Source organism: Salmo trutta, chromosome 19 (assembly GCF_901001165.1).
Source record: "Salmo trutta chromosome 19, fSalTru1.1, whole genome shotgun sequence".
NCBI lineage: Eukaryota > Metazoa > Chordata > Actinopteri > Salmoniformes > Salmonidae > Salmo > Salmo trutta.
This window is the reverse complement of record NC_042975.1, coordinates 53360250-53382922: the sequence shown is the minus strand read 5'-3', so window position 1 is coordinate 53382922 and position 22673 is coordinate 53360250. Positions and strand designations below refer to the sequence as shown.

The 22673-nt window shown below is 41.5% G+C and overlaps 1 protein-coding gene across 1 annotated transcript in view; it reads left to right on the top strand.

Annotated features, from left to right (window-relative positions):
* The first annotated feature begins 2583 nt into the window (after positions 1–2583).
* LOC115154981 (solute carrier family 13 member 2) overlaps positions 2584–22673 on the top strand; it is a 36936-nt gene continuing 16846 nt past the window's right edge. Inside the window, exons 1-3 of the mRNA XM_029701736.1 lie at positions 2584–2962; positions 21292–21420; positions 21576–21712. Coding sequence (XP_029557596.1) covers positions 2864–2962; positions 21292–21420; positions 21576–21712 — 365 coding nt within the window. The 5' untranslated portion in view covers positions 2584–2863. The remainder of the gene's footprint in view (positions 2963–21291; positions 21421–21575; positions 21713–22673) is intronic.

Sequence of the window (22673 nt, the reverse complement as noted above, 5' to 3'; positions counted from 1 at the left end):
AGTACGATTCAATCTTAGCCCTGTTTGATGGTTCGTCGGAGGGCATAGCAGGATTTCTTGTAAGCTTCCGAGGTTAGAGTCCCGCAACTTGAAAGCAGCAGCTCTACCCTTTAGCTCAGTGCGAATGTTGCCTGAAATCCATGGCTTCTGGTTGGGGTATGTACGTACAGTCACTGTGGGGACGACGTCCTCGATGAACTTATTGATAAAGCCAGTGACTGATATGGTGTACTCCTCAATGCCATTGAAAGAATCCCGGAACATGTTCCAGTCTGTGATAGCAAAACAGTCCTGTAGTTTTGCATCTGCTTCACCTGACCACTTTTTTATAGACCGAGTCACTGGTGCTTCCAGCTTTAATTTTTGCTTGTAAGCAGGAAGATAGAATTTTGGTCGGATTTACCAGATGGAGGGCGAGGGAGAGCTTTTTACGCATGTCTGTGTGTGGAGTACAGGTGATCTAGATTTTTTTCCCCTCAGGTTGCACATTTAACATTGTTGATAGAAATTAGCTAGAACTGATTTAAGTTTCCCTGCATTAAAGTCTCCGGCCACTAGGAGCGCCACACCTGGGTGAGCGGTTTCTTGTTTGCTTATTTGCCTATACAGCTGACTGAGTGCGGTCTTAGTGCCAGCATCCGTCTGTGGTGGTAAATAAACAGCCATGAAAAGTATAGCTGAAAATTCTCTTGGCAAATAGTGTGGTCTGTATTTTATCACAAGATACTATAGACTTCCTTAGATTTCGTGCACCAGCTGTTGTTTACAAATATGCACAGACCGCTCCCCATCAAAGGGGCTAGAATTCTTCCTCATTATGTTTTCACCATTGGTCAAGCGTTCTGTAATTGTGGGAGTGTAAGCATTTATTTTATCTTTTTTACAGCTTTGGTGCTGTAGTTTACGACTTAATTGAAGTTGTTGAAAGAAGAAAGGGATGCAGTGTTCTTACAGTATGTAAGGATTTATGATATTAAAGCAGGAACATTTGTATTGGTTTCTTTATAAGTGGATTAGCACAAACTGTTCTTACAGTACATACAAATTCACAGTGTCTGTGTGCTCTCAGACAAATAGATTTACACTGTTTGCACTGCATAGTCCAAAGTCAAATCGTAAGGTTGTTTCTTTGGTCAAGTTGAAATGGTCACGTTTTAATTCTTTCCAAACCATAATTGTCAAATAAATGTCATAATATCTAATATGTCTGCCAATTTGTCTGCCTTTGTATTGATCAGGCCATTACAAAACAGTTATAACATATTAAAACAACTGATTATGTGAAAGCCACCAGTTTGGGGGACAGTCCACAGAATACTGATAAAATGGTTGGAATGCCACTTTGTTGACATCATTGGATCGTATTCACACATACTGTATCCTTTGTGTGTCAACAATACACTGATGCTGCTTTCCGACTGTAACATGGGTGTTACAATAGTGTGCTGTATATGTCAAAAGCAGAGTTCTAAGATCCCACAGAAAACACAACTACAGAGACAGGCAATGTATAATTGGATCCATGGTGTGTAATTGGATCATGACGGTAGGCCGTCATTGTAAATAATAATTTGACTTGCCTAATTAAATAAAGGTTAAATAATTATATATATTTTTAATTGTCAAAGGTTTTTCATTATAACTGTGACAATAGCTTAAAAATCATTAATTTGTTTGTTCTCTCTTTTTTTAAAGTACTATAGTCTAACACGCGTTCGAGTAGAATAGGGAAAAAGGTTTTCACCAAGGGCTTTAAATAAGGGTCAGCAATTGAGAGCTTGAGAGGATCTGCAGAGAAGATTGGGAGAAATGTAAAAACACTACAGTATTTAAGATAGAGTCATGTGCACATAAAAGCAAGAGAGTACGCTACAATTGTTTTAAAAGAATAGAGCTTGTAGCGTCACACCCAAGAAGACTCGAGGCTGTAATCGCTCCCAAAGGTGCTTCAACACAGTACTGAGTAAAAGGTCTGAATATTTCTGTAAATGTGATATTTCTTTTTTTACTTTTATAAATCAGCAAAAATGTCTAAAAACCTGTTTTTTGCTTTGACATTATGGGTTATTGTGTGTAGATTGATGAAGAAAAAAATTATTTAATCAATTTTAGAATAAGTCTGTATGTAACCTAACAAATTGTGAAAAAAGTCAAGGGGTCTGAATACTTTCCAAAGGCACTGTGTGTGTGTGTGTGTGTGTGTGTCACCTGTTCTGGGTTCACCAGCAGGGCACATGCCAGAGTAAACCCACTTGCTTATCACCACGGCAATAGATGAAAAGGGGTTTCAAGTAACTTCCAATAATAGTGTGTGGGATAAATCATTGGAATTGGAAATTTAGATAAAGTTGAAAGAACTTTATTGTCTGGTAAATCAATCCTCTATAGTTTGGTGATCACTCTCTCTTTCTCCCTCCCTCACTTCTCCTATCCTTTACCCTTCCCTCCCTCATTCTCATTTTCCTATATCTCTCTCTCTCACTTTCTATGATCACCCTCCCCTTGTGGTTGAGTTAATGTTTAATACTTTCTCTGTGATATAAACAGTAAATGACAGTCTTATTAGGCACATTTCCTGCTACGCTGTCAGCCTGGAGCACATCTTTCCCACTACCTTACCAGTAGCTAACCTGAGGCTTACCTGTATTTGACCTGTGGCTCAGCCAGGAGTGCAGATGTACCTTTCTGTTCACTGCTTTCTGGGTTACTTTTTGGTTCCCTGAAGGTTGAGCTATCTGGTGCCCAGGTGTATACCTGACCAAACTGTTTTTCGTGTTACCTGTGGGTTAGTAGTAAGTTAACGCTAGGTTACCTGTGGTCCAGGTTTGTTTCTGTCTCTGGGTTACCTGTCTGTTGGAGAGCCATGGTTGGGTGTAGCTGGCTGTGGAGCCATAGGAACTACCTCATTATCTTCCTCACCCCTCTTCTCCTCCTGCCTCTGCCTCTGCTCATCCCCACACCAGTAAGTGTGTGTGTGTGTGTGTGTGTGTGTGTGTGTGTGTGTGTGTGTGTGTGTGTGTGTGTGTGTGTGTGTGTGTGTGTGTTGGTAGCATGTACATCCTTATTGAATAGTATTTTCAAATCAAATGTTATTTGTCACATGCTTCGTAATCAACAGGTATGGACTAACAGTGAAATGCTTACTTCCCGACAATGCATATAAAAAAATAAAAAATAATAGAAAGTACACAATGAGTAATGATAATTTGGCTATATACACGGGCTACCACTACTGAGTTGATGTGCAGGGGTACGAGGTAATTGAGGTAGATATGTACATATAGGTAGGGGAAAAGTGACTAGGCAACAGGATCGACAATAAGCGGTAGCAGTAGGATATGTAATGAGTCAAAAGAGTGCAGAAGGGGGTCAATAAAGATAGTCCAGGAAGCTATTTGGTTAACTATTAATCTTATGGCTTGTGGGTAGAAGCTGTTCAGGGTCCTGTTGGTTCCAGACTTGGTGCATCGGTACCGCTTGCCATGGGGTAGCAGAGAGAGCAGTATGACTGGTGGCTCGAGTCTTTGACAATTTTTAGGCATTCCTCTGACACCGCCTGGTATAGAGTTCCTGGATGGCAGGGGCCCTACCCTCTAGCGGCTTGTGGTCAGAAGCCAAACAGTTGCTGTACCAAGCGGTGATGCAGCCAGTTAAGATGCTCTCAATGGTGCATTTGTGTGTGGACCATGTTAAATCCTTAGTGATGTGAACACAGAGGAGCTTGCCTGGTTAGAGGGATATTGATTGGTATCCATAATGATGAGGAAGAGGTTCTAAATCAGAATGAGCCAGCAGTTCTGAGGAGGGAACATGTTGATGTCATCAAAACACTGAGGAGCGATGCTCCAAGATACAAAGGTTCATTATTAGATAACAGCAGATACTAGTAGATATATATTAAATATAAAAATATATATCTAGGGTCTACCAAACATTCCTCACCCTGCTAGTTTGCCTGGAAGAGAATCAAACAAAAAATAATACTGTGATCGCAGGGTCATGCTCAGTATGCACAAGATTGAAAAACACGTTGAAAGATTTTGAAACAGAACAATTAAATCAAATTAGTGTTATTATTGGTCAGGTTCACAACGTTTAGTAACATATCTCATCTGTTTCAAACTGTTTTCTCTTACTTCATGCCTACTGAACACAAAGCATGTCCTATTGGGTTACATGTGGATAGATAGGGGGATAATAAGGCAATAGGATGCGATAAGCTTTATTGTTCATGGAAGTTGTCAGTACTGCTGTATAAAAAATTATAAACCGTGTTGTTTGGTCCTGGACGCTCATTGGCTGAAAGCCATAGTTATATCAGACAATATACCATGGGTGTGATGCAACATTACTTGTTTATTGTTCTAATTATTTTGGTAGCCAGTTTCTAATAACAGTAAGGCACCTCGGGGGGTTGTGGTATATGGTCAATATACAGCGGATAATCCATGCATAAAAACAGCCCTTAGCCACGGTATATTGCCATATACTACACCACCTCAGGCCTTATTGCTTAAATATACACCCTTCCTGTCATGCCCTGACCTTAGCGATCCCTTTTATTCTCTATTTGGTTAGGTCAGGGTGTGACTAGGGTGGGCAATCTATGTTTTCTATTTCTTTGTTGGCCGGGTATGGTTCCCAATCAGAGGCAGCTGTCTATCGTTGTCTTTGATTGGGGATCATACTTAGGCAGCCTTTTTCCCACCTTAGTTTGTGGAATCTTGTTTTTGGTACTGTGCTGTATGCCCTACTGAACGTTACGTTTTCGTTTGTATTTGTTTTGTTTCGGTGTTCATTTAATAAATTAAAATGTACGCCTACCACGCTGCACCTTGGTCCAATCTTTACGACGAGCGTAACAGAAGATCCCACCACAAATGGACCAAGCAGCGTGGCCAGGAGGAGCAGACGTCCTGGACATGGGAGGATATCTTGGACGGAAAGGGATCCTGGACGTGGGAGGAGATCCGGGCAGGAATGGATCGCCTTCCATGGGAGCAGACGGAGGCAGCGAAGGAGGATCAATGGCGACTCCAAAGTTCACGACCACGACAGAAGCCAAAGAGGCAGTGGTTGGCGGAGCCAGGTTTCAGACCAGAGCCAACTCCCCGCAATCGCTTTAAGGAGTGTGTGACCGTTCAGGCATCATGTTATGCGGTGATACACACTGTGTCTCCAGTGCGCATTCACAGCCCGGTGCACTCGGTGCCAGCTCCTCGCACTTGCCGTGCAAAAGTGAGCATCCAGCCAGGATGGGTTGTGCTGGCTCAGAGCTCCTGGTCTCCAGTGCGCCTCCTCGGTCCAGGATATCCTGCGCCGGCCCTATGCACTGTGTCGCCAGTGCGCCTTCACAGCCCAGTGCGTCCTGTGCCAGCGCCCCGCACTTGCCGGGCTAAAGTGAGCATCCAGCCAGGACGGGTTGTGCCAGCTCTACACTCCAGACCTCCAGTGCGCCTCCACGGCCCAGGATATCCTGCGCCGGCTCTACGCACTGTGTCGCCAGTGCGCCGTCATAGCCCAGTGCATCCTGTGCCAGCGCCCCGCACTTGCCGGGCTAAAGTGAGCATCCAGCCAGGACGGGTTGTGCCAGCTCTATGCTCCAGACCTCCAGTGCGCCTTCACGGCCTAGTATATCCTGTGCCGGCTCCACGCCCGAAGCCTCCAGTGATGATCCATGGCCTGAATCCTCCAGTGATGATCCATGGGCCGAATCCTCCAGGGACGATCCATGGCCGAAGCCTCCAGGGACGATCCATGGCCCGAAGCCTCCAGTGACGATCCATGGCCCGAAGCCTCCAGAGACGATCCATGGCCCGAAACCTCCAGCGACGGCCGGCGGTCCGGAGCCTCCAGCGACGGCCGGTGGTCCGGAGCCTCCAGCGACGGCCGGCGACCTACCGTCCGGAGCCCCCGGTGATGATCCCCGCACCAGAGTCGCCATCGAAGATGGCGGATCCGCGAGCAGAGCGGGGTCTACGTCCCGCACCGGAGCCGCCACCGAGGCTAGATGCCCACCCGGACCCTCCCCTATAGAGTCAGGTTTTGCGGCCAGAGTCCGCACCTTTGGGGGGGGTACTGTCAGACCCTGACCTTAGCGATCCCTTTTATTCTCTATTTGGTTAGGTCAGGGTGTGACTAGGGTGGGCAATCTATGTTTTCTATTTCTTTGTTTGCCGGGTATGGTTCCCAATCAGAGGCAGCTGTCTATCGTTGTCTCTGATTGGGGATCATACTTAGGCAGCCTTTTTCCCACCTTAGTTTGTGGGATCTTGTTTTTGGTACTGTGCTGTATGACCTACTGAACATTTCGTTTTCGTTTGTATTTGTTTTGTTTCGGTGTTCATTTAATAAATTAAAATGTACGCCTACCACGCTGCACCTTGGTCCGATCCTTCCATCAACGAACGTAACAATTCCAGACCTGGATTCAAATGCATGTGTATTTGATTATTTGTAGTTGAAATACGTATTTTGTCTGTGTTTGAGTATTTTCAAATAATGTGTCCAGAATCAACTCAGGGATTCTTTAATACAGAACAATCTCTACTTTTTTTCACAAATATATTTCTTAATATTAAAAACATTTCAAACATATTTTTTGGAAAGACCAAAGTATCAGCTATCACACCATGTAAAGGAACAACCTTCTATTTCAGATTTTTTTTCATGAAATGTAACTAACTGGATTTATGTCAAATCTGTACGATACCATAAAAGGCATTTCATTTTACATATATTGTTCAACAAGTGTTTGGTTGGTTGTTCTATTAGATAAACATTATATTACTCAAATATTTCATACAAATCTCCAAACTTATTTTGGTTTTGTTGTAGTGCTATATAAAGCTCCAGGGATTTTTTTCAGGATTCAGAAGAAAGAAAATATCATTTTATTAAACTGTTACCATTTACCTGCAACAAAGACAGCTCAGATGTGTGAGTGCCTTTTGAATTTTAAGATTCAGAACATAAAACAATATTTATAAAGCAAACATTATGCATTGGATCTAGCCAACACATTCCCCCCTTTTTTTGTTGTTGCCTAAAATGACATACCCAAATCTAACTGCCTGTTGCTCAGGACCTGAAGAAAGGATATGCATTTTCTTGAAACCATTTCAAAGGAAACACGAAGTTTGTGGAAATGTGAAATTAATGTTGGAGAATATAACACATTAGATATGGTACAAGATCATTTTGTCATACCATCATCTTTGAAATGCAAGAGAAAGGCCATAATGTATTATTCCAGCACAGGCACAATTTAGATTGTGACCACTAGATGGCAGCAGTGAATGTGCAACGTTTTAGACTGATCTAATGAACCATTGCATTTCTGTTCAAAATGTTGTATCAAGACTGCCCAAATGTGCCTAACTGGTTTATTAATGCATTTTCAATTCCATAACTGTGCACTCTCCTCAAACAATAGGATGGTATTCTTTCACTGTAGTAGCTACTCTAAATTAGATAGGGCAGATAGATTAACAAGAATTTAAGCTTTCTGCCAATATCAGATGTCTTTGTCCTGGGAAATGTTATTGTTACTTACCACCTCATGCTAATCACATTAGCCTACGTCAGCTCAACCGTCCCATGGGGGACCCACCAATCCTGTAGAGGTTGCATTTGTTGCAGAACAGTGATTAAAATATAATTTTCTGAATATTGATGCCCCCCAAAAAAAGATCTTAGAGAGGTTTGCCATCAGTGACGGAGTTGACAAAAAATACTCAAAACAGACATATTTTTGCCTCTAAAAATAAAAGTTCAATACAAACATTCGTAAAATACTTATATAAAATGTTAATTTGAAAATCCCCAATAAAAATATAACCATTACATTTTTCATCTTAATTCAAGTGGTACACAAAGTAGCAATTTTGTTTTTTATGTTTATTTAACTAGGCAAGTCAGTTAAAAACACATTTTTATTTACAATGACAGCCTACCGAAATGCAAAAGGCCTATTGGGATTAAAAAAAAATATATAGGACAAAACACATATCACAACAAGAGAGACAACACCACATAAAGAGAGGCCTAAGACAACAACATGGCATGGTAGGAACACAACATGGCAGCAGCACAACATGGTAGCTGCACAAAACATGATACAAACATTATTGGGCACAGACAACAGCACAAAATGCAATAAGGTATAGACAACAATACATCACGCAAAGCAGCCACAACTGTCACTAAGAGTGTCCATGATTGAGTCTCAATGAAAAGATTGATAAAAAACTTTCCAGCTTGAGGGTTGTTTGCAGCTCATTCCAGTCGCTAGCTGAAGCGAACTGAAAAGGGGAGCGGCCCAGGGATGTGTTTGCTTTGGGGACCTTTAACAGAATGTGACTGGCAGAACGGGTGTTGTATGTGGAGGATGAGGGCTGCAGTAGATATCTTAGATAGGGGGGAGTGAGGCCTTAGAGGGTTTTATAAATAAGCATCAACCAATGGGTCTTGCGACGGGTATAAATAGATAACTAGTTTATAGAGGAGTATAGAGTGCAGTGATGTGTCCTATAAGGAGCATTGGTGGCAAATCTGATGGCCGAATGGTAAAGAACATCTAGCCGCTCCAGAGCACCCTTACATGCCGATCTATAAATTACGTCTCCGTAATCTAACGGATGGTCATCTGAATCAGGGTTAGTTAGGCAGCTGGGGTGAAAGCGGAGTGATTACGATAGAGGAAACTAAGTATACATTTGTGTGCTGAGAGAAGGACAGTATACCGTCTAGCCATACTCCCAAGTATTTCTATGAGCTCTAAACCCTCAGAGGTAGTAATCACACTTGTGGGGAGAGGGTCATTCTTCTTACCAAACCACATTACCTTTGTTTTGGAAGTGTGCTGAACAAGGTCAATGGCAGAGAAAGCTGGTTGGACACTAAGAATACTTTGTTGTAGAGCATTTAACACAAAATCCGGGGAGGGGCCAGCTGAGTATAAGACTATCATCTGCATATAAATGGATGAGAGAGCTTTCTACTGCCTGAGCTATGTTGTTGATGTAAATTGAGAAGAGCGTGGGGCCTAGGATCAAGCCTTGGGGTACTCCCTTGGTGACAGGCAGTGGTTGAGACAGCAGATGTTCTGACTTTATACACTGCACTCTTTGAGAGAGGTACAGTGGTTCGTCCTTTAAAAGTTGCAGGGTACTGCGACAAAGCTTGCATGGTGCCGCAGAATTCTATGGCACGTTATTTAAGTGCCAACCACTGGTACCATTAATGGTAGTCAGTGCTAGTTTGACCACCAGAGGGCATCTTTGAGTAGCATTTGATAGCATTCATTAGTGGCTGTACTATAAAATTTAAAATCTTTTTTGTAAGAACATAGTATATGGGACTGATTTTTAAGAATTTTTGCTTAATTAATTTGCTTAATATTATGGTGTTTCTATTCCAAGAAAAATGAAAAACCCTCTGGGTTTCTGTTAGGAAGGAACAGAAAATGTGGCGCTGTACAACGTGATGGTCTGGAGTAGGCTACAGTACTGGGCTATTTAGCTAAAGAATCCCGTGTCATGCGGGCACACGGGAGACCGGGGTTCAATTCCCTGATGGGGAGGAAGGAGGTGGCTGTCCTTCTAAATAAGAGTTTGTTCTTAACTGACTTACCTAGTTAAATCAAGGTTACACTAAGAGCATAACACGTCTACACCCGAATTGTATAAATGTTTGTCTAACCAATATCCAAACGGAGAATCAGTGAAAATAAAAATGTCATTGATTTATCAAGACCAGTCCCCATGCTTGTCTCAGAGCAGCGCGAAATGGTGCTAAAATAGTTGTAGGCTATTCAAATCCTATTGCTTCTAACTTCATTATGCTCTTCAAATAAACAAGACCTACACCACTTTTAACAGCACATTACTCAACACTAGTGAGACTCATGTCGCCTATGGTAGGCCTACAGTATATAAAAAAATGACGTGACTCTCCACCAATAATTACATATAGAGGATTGGAGGATTCTAAATTAAAACCAAAAGCCGCCTCATGGGTCTCCCGGTGGCGGCCGGCACAGGTATCAAACCTACGTCTGTAGCAATGTTTTTTGCACTGTGGGAGCTCCCATCAACTCTGGAGTCCCATCCACAAAGTATCAAAATACAGAGAGGTGTTGGTAAAGGTATATTGTCATGCCCTAACTGGGCTATTATAATACTGTACATGGTGTCCAGGTCAGGATAACCAAAACATGTATTTATTAAAGACTATCAGAAAGAATGTTGGTACTTATTTATTTTGATCCAAAGCCATGAATGAGTGAGTGACTCAGCTTTATGTACATTAGGTGCCGGGCTTTATGACTGTGCCATCAACTTGATAATATATAGCGATATTTTGGAGGTTATTTTGTTTTCAAAAAAACAAAAGTGATCCATTGTAATCTGAATAAAGGCCAAAATATTTCTTTATTTTTTTAAGGGAGAGAAACACTGAGCCAATTGTGCGCCGCCCTATGGGACTCCCAATCATGGTCGGATGTGATACATAATACTTTTTGTTATATTATTTGTTTCGTCTTTTCTGGTGGATTAAACTGAAATTGCAACCAATCAAGGCCGGTTGTGATACAGCCAACCTAACATTTGACGATACATTTGATGATAGAATTCTCCCCCCACCCAACTTCTAGGCAAGTCTATTGTCCAGCTACCTGCTAATAGCCATAATGGCGCTGTACAACGTGACCATGTGTGTTTGAAAGAGTATTTTCCAGTAAGCAACAATTTGTTTACCTTCATTAGACAACTTTGATCCTATATTTCTGTAATTCAGTGATATTTATTCCCATAGTAATTTGTTATGGATCCTTAACTAAATAAACATCGGCATTTTGAAAGTATTTTTATCATTATTTTATTAACCAAAGCATAAAGATTGCATTATTAGCTACATTGTTTTTAGTATGAACGTTCAGACTGGCACTAAGAACAGAGGGAACGTTGCCCTAGTCAGCGCCATTATTAGTGCAATGCCCCTTAAAGTGTTGCTCTGTGCTATCCAGTGTGGAGGGGCCCCCTTTCCTCCTCCTCCCTTCCCCATGGGCTAGGTCAGTCTTCTGTGCGTGGCTCTGCGGCCCATCCCGTGCCCCTGCCCTTGTGCCTTGAACCTCACGCACTTTCAGTGGATACAGCTGGAGAACTGCAAGGTAATCCCATTGTGTGCCACTCGGGAGCCATGACCAATATGACCAATATCAAATCAAATCAAATTCATACACATGGTTAGCAGATGTTAACGCAAGTGTAGCGAAATGCTTGTGCTTCTAGTTCTGACCATGCAATAATATCTAACAAGTAATTTAACCATTTCTCAACAACTACCTTTTACACACAAGTGTAAAGGAATTAATAAGAATATGTACATATCAATATATGGATGAGCAATGGCCGAACGGCATAGGCAAAATGCAGTAGATGGTATAGAGTATTGTATATACATATGAGATGAGTAATGTAGGGTATGTAAACATTATATAAAGTGGCATTTTTAAGTGACTATTGATACATTTAATACATCCAATTTTTTATTATTAAAGTGGCTAGAGATTAGAGTTAGTATGTTGGCAACAGCCACTCAATGTTAGTGATGGCTGTTTAACCGTCTGATGGCCTTGAGATAGGAGCTGTTTTTCAGTCTCTCGGTCCCAGCTTTGATGCACCTGTACTGACCTCACCTTCTGGATGATAGCAGGGTGAACAGGCAGTGGCTCGGGTGGTTGTTGTCCTTGATGATCTTTTTGGCCTTCCTGTGACATTGGGTGGTGTAGGTGTCCTGGAGGGCAGGTAGTTTGCCCCCGGTGATGCATTGTGCAGACCTCACTACCCTCTGGAGAGCCTTACGGTTGTGGGTGGAGCAGTTGCCGTACCAGGTGGTGATACAGCCCGACAGGATGCTCTCGATTGTGCATCTGTAAAAGTTTGTGTGTTTTTGGTGACAAGACAAATTTCTTCAGCCTCCTGAGGTTGAAGAGGCGCTGTTGCGCCTTCTTCACCACACTGTCTGTGTGGGTGGACCATTTCAGTTTGTGTACACCGAGGAACTTAAAACTTTCCACCTTCTCCACTACTGTCCCGTCAATGTGGATATATATTGTCCTGCTAATAACAGGGTAAATAATATATCTGTGAGAATATCCAAGGGGCTTTTATATAATTCTAAATTAATAATAATAAAAAATAACAATATTTTGGAGATGATTTTGTTTTCAAATAAGGTAAATTGAGTGAGGAAAAAGGCCATTCTTGAATATGGGGTGAGACATTGTTACTAATTCGTAAATAAAGCCAGTTTGTTATTTAGAATTTATTATTTCTGTTTTTAGAGGGAGACAAACCAAAAACCTACAGTCATCCCATGGGTCTCCCAGTCGAGACCGGCATGAGTATGGAACCAGCATCTGTTGCAACACACATCTGTAGCGACACAGCTGTAGCAACACAGTCTCTTAGACCGTTGCGCCACTCAGGCGCTGTACAATGTGACTGGTTAAGAGTGGGCTACAGTACTACAGTAAAAGAAAAATCATCTTAACAAAATAAAATAATAAAAACCTTAGTGTAACAACAATTTTAGTAAGTAATACTGAAGTTGTGCACAATTATCAGTTTTTATTTAGGTTTATTTCACCTATTCATTGTCAGTTAGAGACACAGTAGGACCTGAAAGCATAATCAGTGCTCTAACTCCCCCTTGCGCTGGTCTGGAGCAATGAAGTGGTGACGCAGGGTAACGTACTAAACCACAAATTACCTCTAAGTCCCGCAGTATAATCGCAAATCGTTTAGTGGAGCAACCACTGTAGTTAGCAAACCAAGCTAAAAACCCATCAGAGACACCAATACTCCTTAGCCGGCCCACAAGAATGGAATGGTCTACCGTATCAAAAGCTTTGGCCAAGTCAATAAAAATAGCAGCACAACATTGCAGAGATTCAAGGGCAATGGTGACATCATTGAGGACCTTTAAGGTTGCAATGACACATCCATAACCTGAGCGGAAACCAGATTGCATACCAGAGAGAATACTATATACATCAAGAAAGCCAGTCAGTAAACAAGGCAAAATAGAAATAGGCCTATAACAGTTAGGATCAGCTTGATCTCGCCCTTTAAATAAAGGACGCACCGTGGCTGCCTTCCAAGCAATGGAGAGGAGAGTAAGGTTAAAAAGGTCAGAGATAGGCTTGGCAATGATAGCCGCAGAACCTTAAGGAATAAAAGGTCTAAACCATCTGACCCAGATGTTTTTTGGGGGTCAAGTTTAAGGAGCTCCTCTAGCACCTCATACTCAGTGACCGCCTGCAGGAAGAAACTTTGTAGTGGTGTAGGGGAAAAAGAGGGAGGAGCATCAGGGCTAGTCACATTAGAAGGGGTGGGAGATGAGGAAATGTTGGACGTGCAAGGAGCCATGGCTGAGTCAAATAGGAATCCTGGCTTAATGAAGTGGTGAATAAAGAGCTCAGCCATGTGCTTCTTGTCAATAACAACCACATCATCAACAGTAAGGGACATGGCAGCTGTGAGGAGGAGGGTTATTCTCCAGGTCTTTGACTGTTTTCCAGATCTTCTTGGGATAAGACCCACAGAGAGAGAATTGCTCCTTAAAGTAACTAACTTTGGCTTTCCGGATAGCCTGAGTGCAGTTATTTCTCATCAGCCGGAGTATGCATGTGCCGAGCCTTTCGCCAAATTAAATTATTAAGGTGGAGTAACTCTGCAAGATCACGGTCGAACCAGTGGCTGAACCTGTTTTTATTTCTCATTTTATTAATGGGGGTGTGTTTACATTTACATTTTTACATTTACGTCATTCAATGTGGGTAAAATTTGGCTGAGACATTGATCAATGAGATTTCAACCTTTATTCACCTACTCAAAAAGACAGCCAGAATTGTTGAATTCCCGATGTGTTATCACTATGCTTTCAACCATCTAAAACCACAAGCAAATTACAATGGAAAAACACTGTCTGATTTTTGGTTTAGTTGTCATCTAAATGTGTTATTACTGCACTTTCAACCATTTAAAAGCACAACAAAGTTCAAATGAGAATACAATGTCAGATGGTTTTTATTCGTACAAAAGCATGATGTTTTATCACCTTGATTCATCTAATAGCAAAACCAAATGAAATGGGATCCAGTTGAGAATACATTAAAAGTACATGGTGCAAGTGATCAATGCTGTTCGAGATCCAGCACAGATTATTACAGCAATTGTGAAGATCTCCACAGACCTGCGATCTTTGCATGTTATCTTGAACATGCACACGCTCGAATGTAATGATTACATAAGAAGATATTTATAGTTAATATAGGCTACGCTCAATGTGGCCATGGAAGTTACACATTGTACGTTTAAATAAATACTGTTATATTAGTTTGTAAGATTAACTTTTGGCTATTTACTGTATTACAAAAGTAATATATAAAAATGATGAATTGTGTTTGATTGTCAACTCAACCAAATATCAACATTTGAAGGAGATGTATATTTTGTACAGGTGACTTAGTATGGATTTCATTCCAGGTTGTCTACAAATTAACAATTGATATGTTGGATTTACGACTCCATCTCAACCGATAATAAAATCAAACTTTATGTAAAGTGCCTTTAAGGTTTGATTTGATTTCGTCCTATTTTTTTACTTCTTAAAACCTCTCTGAGACATCTGGGACGCTAGCGTCCCACCCGCGGTACACACCATCAACAGCCAGTGAAATAGCAGGGCTGCAAATTCAAACAACAAAAATCTCATAATTCAAATATCTCAAACATACAAGTATAATACAGCATTTTTAAGATAAGATTCCCCTTAATCCAACCACAGTGTCCGATTTCAAAAAGGCTTTACGGCGAAAGCATAAAATTAGATTATGTTAGGGTACGTTTTTTATCCGGCCGTGAAAATACTGCCCCCTATCCTAAACAGGTTAATGCAACCGCTGTGTCAGATTTTAAAATAGCGTTTTGGTGAAAGCACATTGTTCAATATTCTGAGTACAGAGCTCAGCCATCAAAGCAAGGTATACAGTTACCCACCAAGTTCTGGAATCAACTAAACTCAGAATTAGTATTATAAATCTTCCCTTACCTTTGCTGATCTTCGTCGGAATGCACTCCCAGGACTCCCACAAGAAATGTTCTTTTTGTTCGAAATACTCCATATTTATGTCCAAATACCTCTGTTTTGTTCACGCGTTCAGATCACTAATCCAAAGGCATAACGCGAGAGCGCAAAACCAGAGACGAAAAGTCAAATAGTTCCATTACCATTCATAGAAGCATGTCAAATGATGTTTACAATCAATCCTTAGGGTCTTTTTAACATAAAACTTTGATAATATTCCAACCGGACAATAGGGTATTCATTACAGAGGAAAAAGAAGGAGCGGCGCGCCAGTGTGCCCATGCAGTAAACAACTCTTTGGTCCCAGGCAGTCGACTGATTGACTGAGCTCCTATTCTCTGCCCAGTAACAGTAGACGCATGAAACAAGTTTCTAAAGGCTGTTGACATCTAGTGGAAGCCTTAGGAAGTGCAAAATGACCCCACAGACACTGTAGTTTCGATAGGGGTTAGATAGAAAAACTACAAGTCACTTCCTGGTTGGATTTTTTTCTCAGGTTTTTGCCTGCCATATGAGTTATTTTCTACTCACAGATATCAGTCAAACAGTTTTAGAAACTTCAGAGTGTTTTCTATCCAAATCTACTAATAATATGCATATCCTACCTTCTGGGCCTGAGAAGCAGGCGAGGAGCAGAGAAGAAGCAGGTAGTAATTTGGGCACGCCTTTCATCCGGACGTCAAAATACTGCCCCTCTCCTAGAGAAAAGTTAAGGGAAGGTAGGACGGTAGTGTCCCACCTGGACAATATCTGTTGAAATTGCATATCGCGAAATTCAAATTGCAGAAATATAAATATTTAACATTCATGAAAATACTAGTATTATAAATCAAAGAAAAGCGTAACTTCTTGTTAATCCAGCCGCTGTGTCAGATTTCAAAAAGGCTTTACGGTGAAAGCACACAATGCGATTATCTGAGGACAGAGCCCCGCATACAAAACCATGAAAAACATTTTAAAACCAGGCAGGTGTGACACGAAAGTCAGAAATAGCAATATAATAAATGCCTTACCTTTGAAGATCTTCTGTTGGCACTCCAAAAGGTCCCAGTTACATCACAAATGGTCCTTCTGTTCGATAAAGTCCTTCTTTATATCCATAAAAACTCAGTTTAGCTGGCGCGCTTCATTCATTCGGTTTCCCTCCTTCAAAATGTATACAAAGTGAATCCCAAACGTTACCAATAAACTTATCCAAACAAGTCAAACAACGTTTATAATCAAACCTCAGGTACCCTAATATGTAAAAAAGCGATAACATTTAAGACAGAGAATAGTATGTTCATAAATAAATAAATAACAAAGAACGCACTTTCATTCACGCACATGGAAACACTACAGCCAAAATGGGAGTCACTTAGAAAAACTACAACTTCTAGCTAATTTTTCCAAAAACCATCCTGAAACTCTTTCTAAAGACTGACATCTAGTGGAAGCCCTAGGAACTGCAATCTGGGAGGACTTCGCCTCATAATAAACATGAAAGTCATTGGAAACAGTGGTAGGCTGAATTTCTTTTGTTGTTGATGGTTTTGCCTTGGGGTTTTGCCTGCCATATCAGTTCTATTATACTCACAGACATTATTTTAACAGTTTTAGAAACTTTTAAGTGTTTTCTATCTATGCATATCCTAGCTTCTGGGCCTGAGTAACAGGCAGTTTACTTTGGGCACGCTTTCCATCCGGATGTGAAAATACTGCCCCCTACCCAAGAGAGGTTAACTTTGATTTTTGGTTGAGATGGAGACGTGAGTCCAACATATTAATTATGAACTTGAAGATTACATTTGAAATAAACCAAAGCTTGAAATCCTAGGCCTATATGTAAACTCAGCAAAAAAAAAGAAACGTCCTCTCACTGTCAACTGCGTTTATTTTCAGCAATCTTAACATGTGTAAATATTTGTATGAACATAATAAGATTCAACAACTGAGACAGACAAAATCTGAACAAGTTCCACAGATGTGTGACTAACAAAAGTAACAGTGTGGCCACCAGCTGCATTAAGAACTGCAGTGCATCTTCTCCTCATGGACTGCACCAGATTTTCCAGTTCTTGCTGTGAGATGTTACCCCTCTTCCACCAAGGCACTTGCACGTTCCCGGACATTTCTGGGGGGAATTGCACAAGCCTTCACGTTCCCATCTAACAGGTCCCAGATGTGCTCAATGGTATTGAGATCCGAGCTCTTCACTGGCCATGGCAGAACACTGACATTCCTGTCTTGCAGGAAATCACGCACAGAACGAGCAGTATGGCTGGTGGCATTGTCATGCTGCAGGGTCATGTCAGGATGAGCCTGCAGGAAGGGTACCACATGAGGGAGGAGGATGTCTTCCTGGTAACGCACAATGTTGAGATTGCCTGCAATGACAACAAGCTCAGTCCGATGATGCTGTGACACACCGCCCCAGACCATGACAGACCCTCCACCTCCAAATCGATCCCACTCCAGAGTACAGGCCTCGGTGTAACGCTCATTCCTTCAACGATAAACGCGAATCCAACCATCACCCCTGGTGAGACAAAACCGTGACTCGTCAGTGAAGAGCACATTTTGCCAGTCGTGTCTGGTCCAGCGACAGTGGGTTTGTGCTCATAGGCGATGTTGTTGCCGGTGATGTCTGGTGAGGACCTGCCTTACAACTGGCCTACAAGCCCTCAGTCCAGCCTTTCTCAGCCTATTGCGGACAGTCTGAGCACTGATGGAGGGATTGTGCGTTCCTGGTGTAACTCTGGCAGTTGTTGTTGCCATCCTGTGCCTGTCCTGCAGGTGTGATGTTCGGATGTACCGATCCTGTGCAGGTGTTGTTATACATGGTCTAACACTGCGAGGATGAACAGCTGTCTGTCCTGTCTCCATGCAGCGCTGTCTTATGTGTCTCACAGTACGGACATTGCAATTTATTGCCATGGCCACATCTGCAGTCGTCATGCCTCCTTGCAGCATGCCTAAGGCACGTTCAAGCAGATGAGCAAGGACCCTGGGCATCTTTCTTTTGGTGTTTTTCAGAGTCAGTAGAAAGGCCTCTTTAGTATCCTAAGTTTTCATAACTGTGACCTTAATTGCCTACCGTCTGTAAGCTGTTAGTGTATTAACGACCATTCCACAGGTGCATGTTCATTAATTGTTTATGGTTCATTGAACAAGCATGGGAAACAGTGCTTAAACCCTTTACAATGGTCTGTGACATTATTTGGATTTTTACGAATTATCTTTGCAAGACAGGGTCCTGAAAAGGTTTCTTTTTTTGCAGAGTTTTTTGTCAATTTCTTGTTAAAATCTGGGTTGAATTGAAGCAAAAGCTGTTGGTGACTTTTCAAAGGATATATAGGCTTAAATAGTATCATTGATGACATGCAGTGCCTTCAGAAAGTATTCAGACCCCTTGACTTTTCCCACATTTTGTTATGTTACAGCCTTATTCTATTCTAAAATTGATTAAATAGTTTTTAGAAATGTTTGCTAATTAATAAAAAAAAACGGAATTATTACATTTACATAAGTATTCAGACCCTTTACTCAGACCCTTTGGCAGTGATTAGAGCATCGAGTCTTCTTGGCTATGACGCTACAAGCTTGGCACACCTGTATTTGGGGAGTTTCTTACATTCCTCAGTGCAGATCCTCTCAAGCTCTGTCATGTTGGATGGGGAGCATTGCTGCACATCTATTTTCAGATATTTTCAGAGCTGTTCGATCAGATTCAAGTCCTGTTGGAAGGTGAACCTTCGCTCCAGTCTCGATCCTGACTAGACTCTCAGTCCCTGCCACTGAGAAACTTCCTCACAGCACGATGCTGCTGCCACCACCATGCTTCACCGTAGGGATGGTGCCAGGTTTCCTCCAGACGTGATGGTTGGCATTCAGGCTAAAGAGTTCAATCTTGGTTTCATCACACCGGAGAATCTTGTTTCTCATGGTCTGAGAGTCTTTAGGTGCCTTTTGGCAAACTCCAAGCGGGTTGTCATGTGCAGTTTTACTAAGGACTGGCTTCCGTCTGTCCACTACCATAAAGGCCTGATTGGTGGAGTGCTGCAGAGGTAGTTGTCCTTCTGGAAGGTTCATCTCCTCAGAGGAACGCTAGAGCTCTTTCAGAGTGACCATCGGGTTCCTGATCACCTGCCTGAGCAAGGCCCTTCTCCCCACAATTGCTCAGTTTGGCCAGGTGGCCAGCTCTAGAAAGAGTCTTGGTGGTTCCAAACTTTTTCCATTTAAGAATGATGGAGGCCACTGTGTTCTTTGGGACCTTCAATGCTGCAGATATTTTTGGGTACCCTTCCCCAGATCTGTGCCTTGACACAATCCTGTCTCGGAGCTCTACAGACAATTCCTTCGACCTCGTGTTGGTTTTTGCTCTGACATGCACTATCAACTGTGGGAACTTATATGGACAGGAGTGTGCCTTTGCAAATCCTGTCCAATCAAGTGGACTCCAATCAAGTTGTAGAAACATCTCAAGGATGATCAATGGAAACAGGATGCACCTGAGCTCAATTTCGAGTCTCACAGCAAAGGGTCTGAATACTTATGTAAATAAGGTATTTCTGCTTTGAAAAACCTGTTTTCTCTTTGTGCAACAAATTGTGGAAAAGGTCAAGGGGTCTGAATACTTTCGAAATCACTGTGTGACTAATGTATGGTTACATTTAATTTGCTCTTTTAAACCAAAATGTTGGATTGACTTCGAAAGCAAGAGTGAATATATTTAGTTATTAATAATCATTCTCAGGATAGCACATTGGTAGTAGTCAGTGACACATATCAGAGTTAAGCAGGGCTGGGCTTGATTAAAACCCTGGATTGCAAGACCAAATGAATAGCTGTAGATAGATCAACTCTTCAGTAGGAGGCTTGCATTTTGTTTAATTTGCTCAGTTTGTTCACAATGCCTGGAGAAGGAGGAGGAGGAGGAGAAATGTACTATTTGTGTAATGTGACTGGATGGTAGCTGTACATAATTATTGTATATGTGTATAATTTGTCAAATATTATTTGGTTTTGAGTACAAGGAAAATGTTATTGTGTTTCGTAGTGTCTTGTAAGCCCATGTGGGCTGGGCACCGGTAGATTTTCAGAGACTTAAATAAATCATATCAATCAATCATATTCAACTACTTGTATTTTCAAGAGAAATTATGTCAAAATGTATTTGAAAGTAATTGAAATACCCTAAATAGTATTTGAACCCAGATCTGCACTGTTCACACTCAACAAATACACAATACATACATTGCACATTGCCCATGTCATACACATCATACACATCTTGGACCACCACATACATAATACATACAGTATATTGCATTCTGCCCTTACACATTTTGTCGGTGGCACACTGACACCACCTGAAACTGAATAGCACAGTCAATGGAATTGTACAAGAGTACAGCTGACAACAATAACCTGATGATATTGTAATGAATGTGTTGGGTCATTGGACTCTCTGTGGTGACCATGGTACTAAGGTAATACTTGTGTGTGTGTGTGTGTGTGTGTGTGTGTGCTGAATTCCTGACCTTAGGCCAACTAGCTAGCTACTACTATGATCACCTAATAACCTTTCACAGCGTTTCCTTTCTACTGCAACTCTCTCCTGGTTTGTGGTAAAAGGTTATCTGTTCTAAACCAATGTGTTGGAATGGAAAGTTTTCAGCCAGGGAGGTTAAATAATCTCCATGAGTTTGTATTTCTCCCTAAGGCCCATAAAGTGTGTCATAAAAGACAAGAGTATGGATGACTGTTCGTTTTTATGATCAAAGGTTACAGCTATTTGCGTGAATGAAGCCTTATAATCCTTAAAGGGGTAAAGGAGATAAGATACTGATACAGTAGTTACTGCTATTTCTCTGTTGTGTGTGTGTGTGTGTGTTCAAGATTATGTGCATGTATGTTTAAGAGAGAGACTTAATACACAAACAGTAGTAGTTCTATACATTTTCTAATTCAGTCAGCGTAGCAATCCCAGAACCCACAAGTGAAAATCATCCCTTTTTGGCCTAATGGAGAGCTAGGCAGTTTCTATTGCTATTCAATGTGTAATGAAACTGGCCAAATTCTGTTTGAAGTTTGTATTCTAACCCCCCCCCCCCCCATTCCCCTCTCTCTCTCTCCATTTGTCTCTGTGTACAGCAGGCTAAGTGTGGCTATGCTATCATCCTGATGGCACTGTACTGGTGTACAGAGTGTATGCCCCTGGCTATGACTGCCCTGCTGCCTGTTATCCTCTTCCCTATGATGGGCATCATGGAGTCTGGAGCAGTACGCAAACATTACACAAAACAAAACAAAACAAATGACTGAAACCTGATGTCTACGCTTTAGTCAGCGGGCTGACTAGGTCTTGACCTGTGTGTGTGTGTGTGGTTGTGTGTGGTTGTGTGTGTGTGTGTGTGTGTGTGTGCTACCTTTTCCAGGTGTGTGTCCAGTACCTAAAGGACTCTAACATGCTATTCATCGGTGGCCTGTTGGTGGCCATCGCTGTTGAGAACTGGAATCTTCACAAACGCATCGCCCTCCGAGTACTACTAGTGGTGGGGGTACGGCCGGCACTGTAAGTACACTAAGTTAGCTAGTAGCCACTGTAATACAGTAGCATTTACAGTCAATATACTGTACAGTCAGAGTTAGCTACCGTTCTACAAAATATAGTCAGAGCAAGCAACATTAGCTACAAAATACAGTCAGAGCAAGCAACATTAGCTACAAAATACAGTCAGAGTTAGCAATATTAACTACCGTTCTACAAAATACAGTCAGATTTAGCAACGATAGCTACCGTAATACAAAATACAATCATAGTTAGCAACATTAGCTACCACTCTACAAAATACAGTCGGAGTTAGCAATATTAGCTACCATTCTACAAAATACAGTCAGAGAGCAATATTAGCTACTGTTCTACAAAATACAGTCAGAGTTAGCAATATTAGCTACCATTCTACAAAATACAGTTAGAGAGCAATATTAGCTACCGTTCTACAAAATACAGTAAGAGTTAGCAACAAAAGCTACCGTAATACAAATATCGTCAGAGTTAGCAACATTAGCTACGTACTACAAAATACAGTCAGAGTTAGCAACATTAGCGGCTGTTCTACAAAACAAAGTCAGAGTTAGCAACATTAGCTACCGTCCTACAAAATACAGCCAGAGTTAGAAACATTAGCTACCTTCGTAAAAAATACAGTCAGAGTTAGACACATTAGCGACTGTTCTACAAAATACAGTCAAAGTTAACAATATTAGCTACCATCTGGCAAAATACTGTCAGAGTTAGAAACATTAACTACCTGGTGGGGGTATGGCCGGCACTGTAAGTACACTAAGTTAGCTAGTAGCCACTGTAATACAGTAGCATATACACTCAGTATACTGTACAGTCAGAGTTAGCAACAATAGCTATCGTTCTACAAAATACAGTCAGATTTAGCAATATTAGCTACTATTCTACAAAATACAGTCAGATTTAGCAACAAGAGCTACCGTAATACAAAATGCAGTCAGAGTAAGTA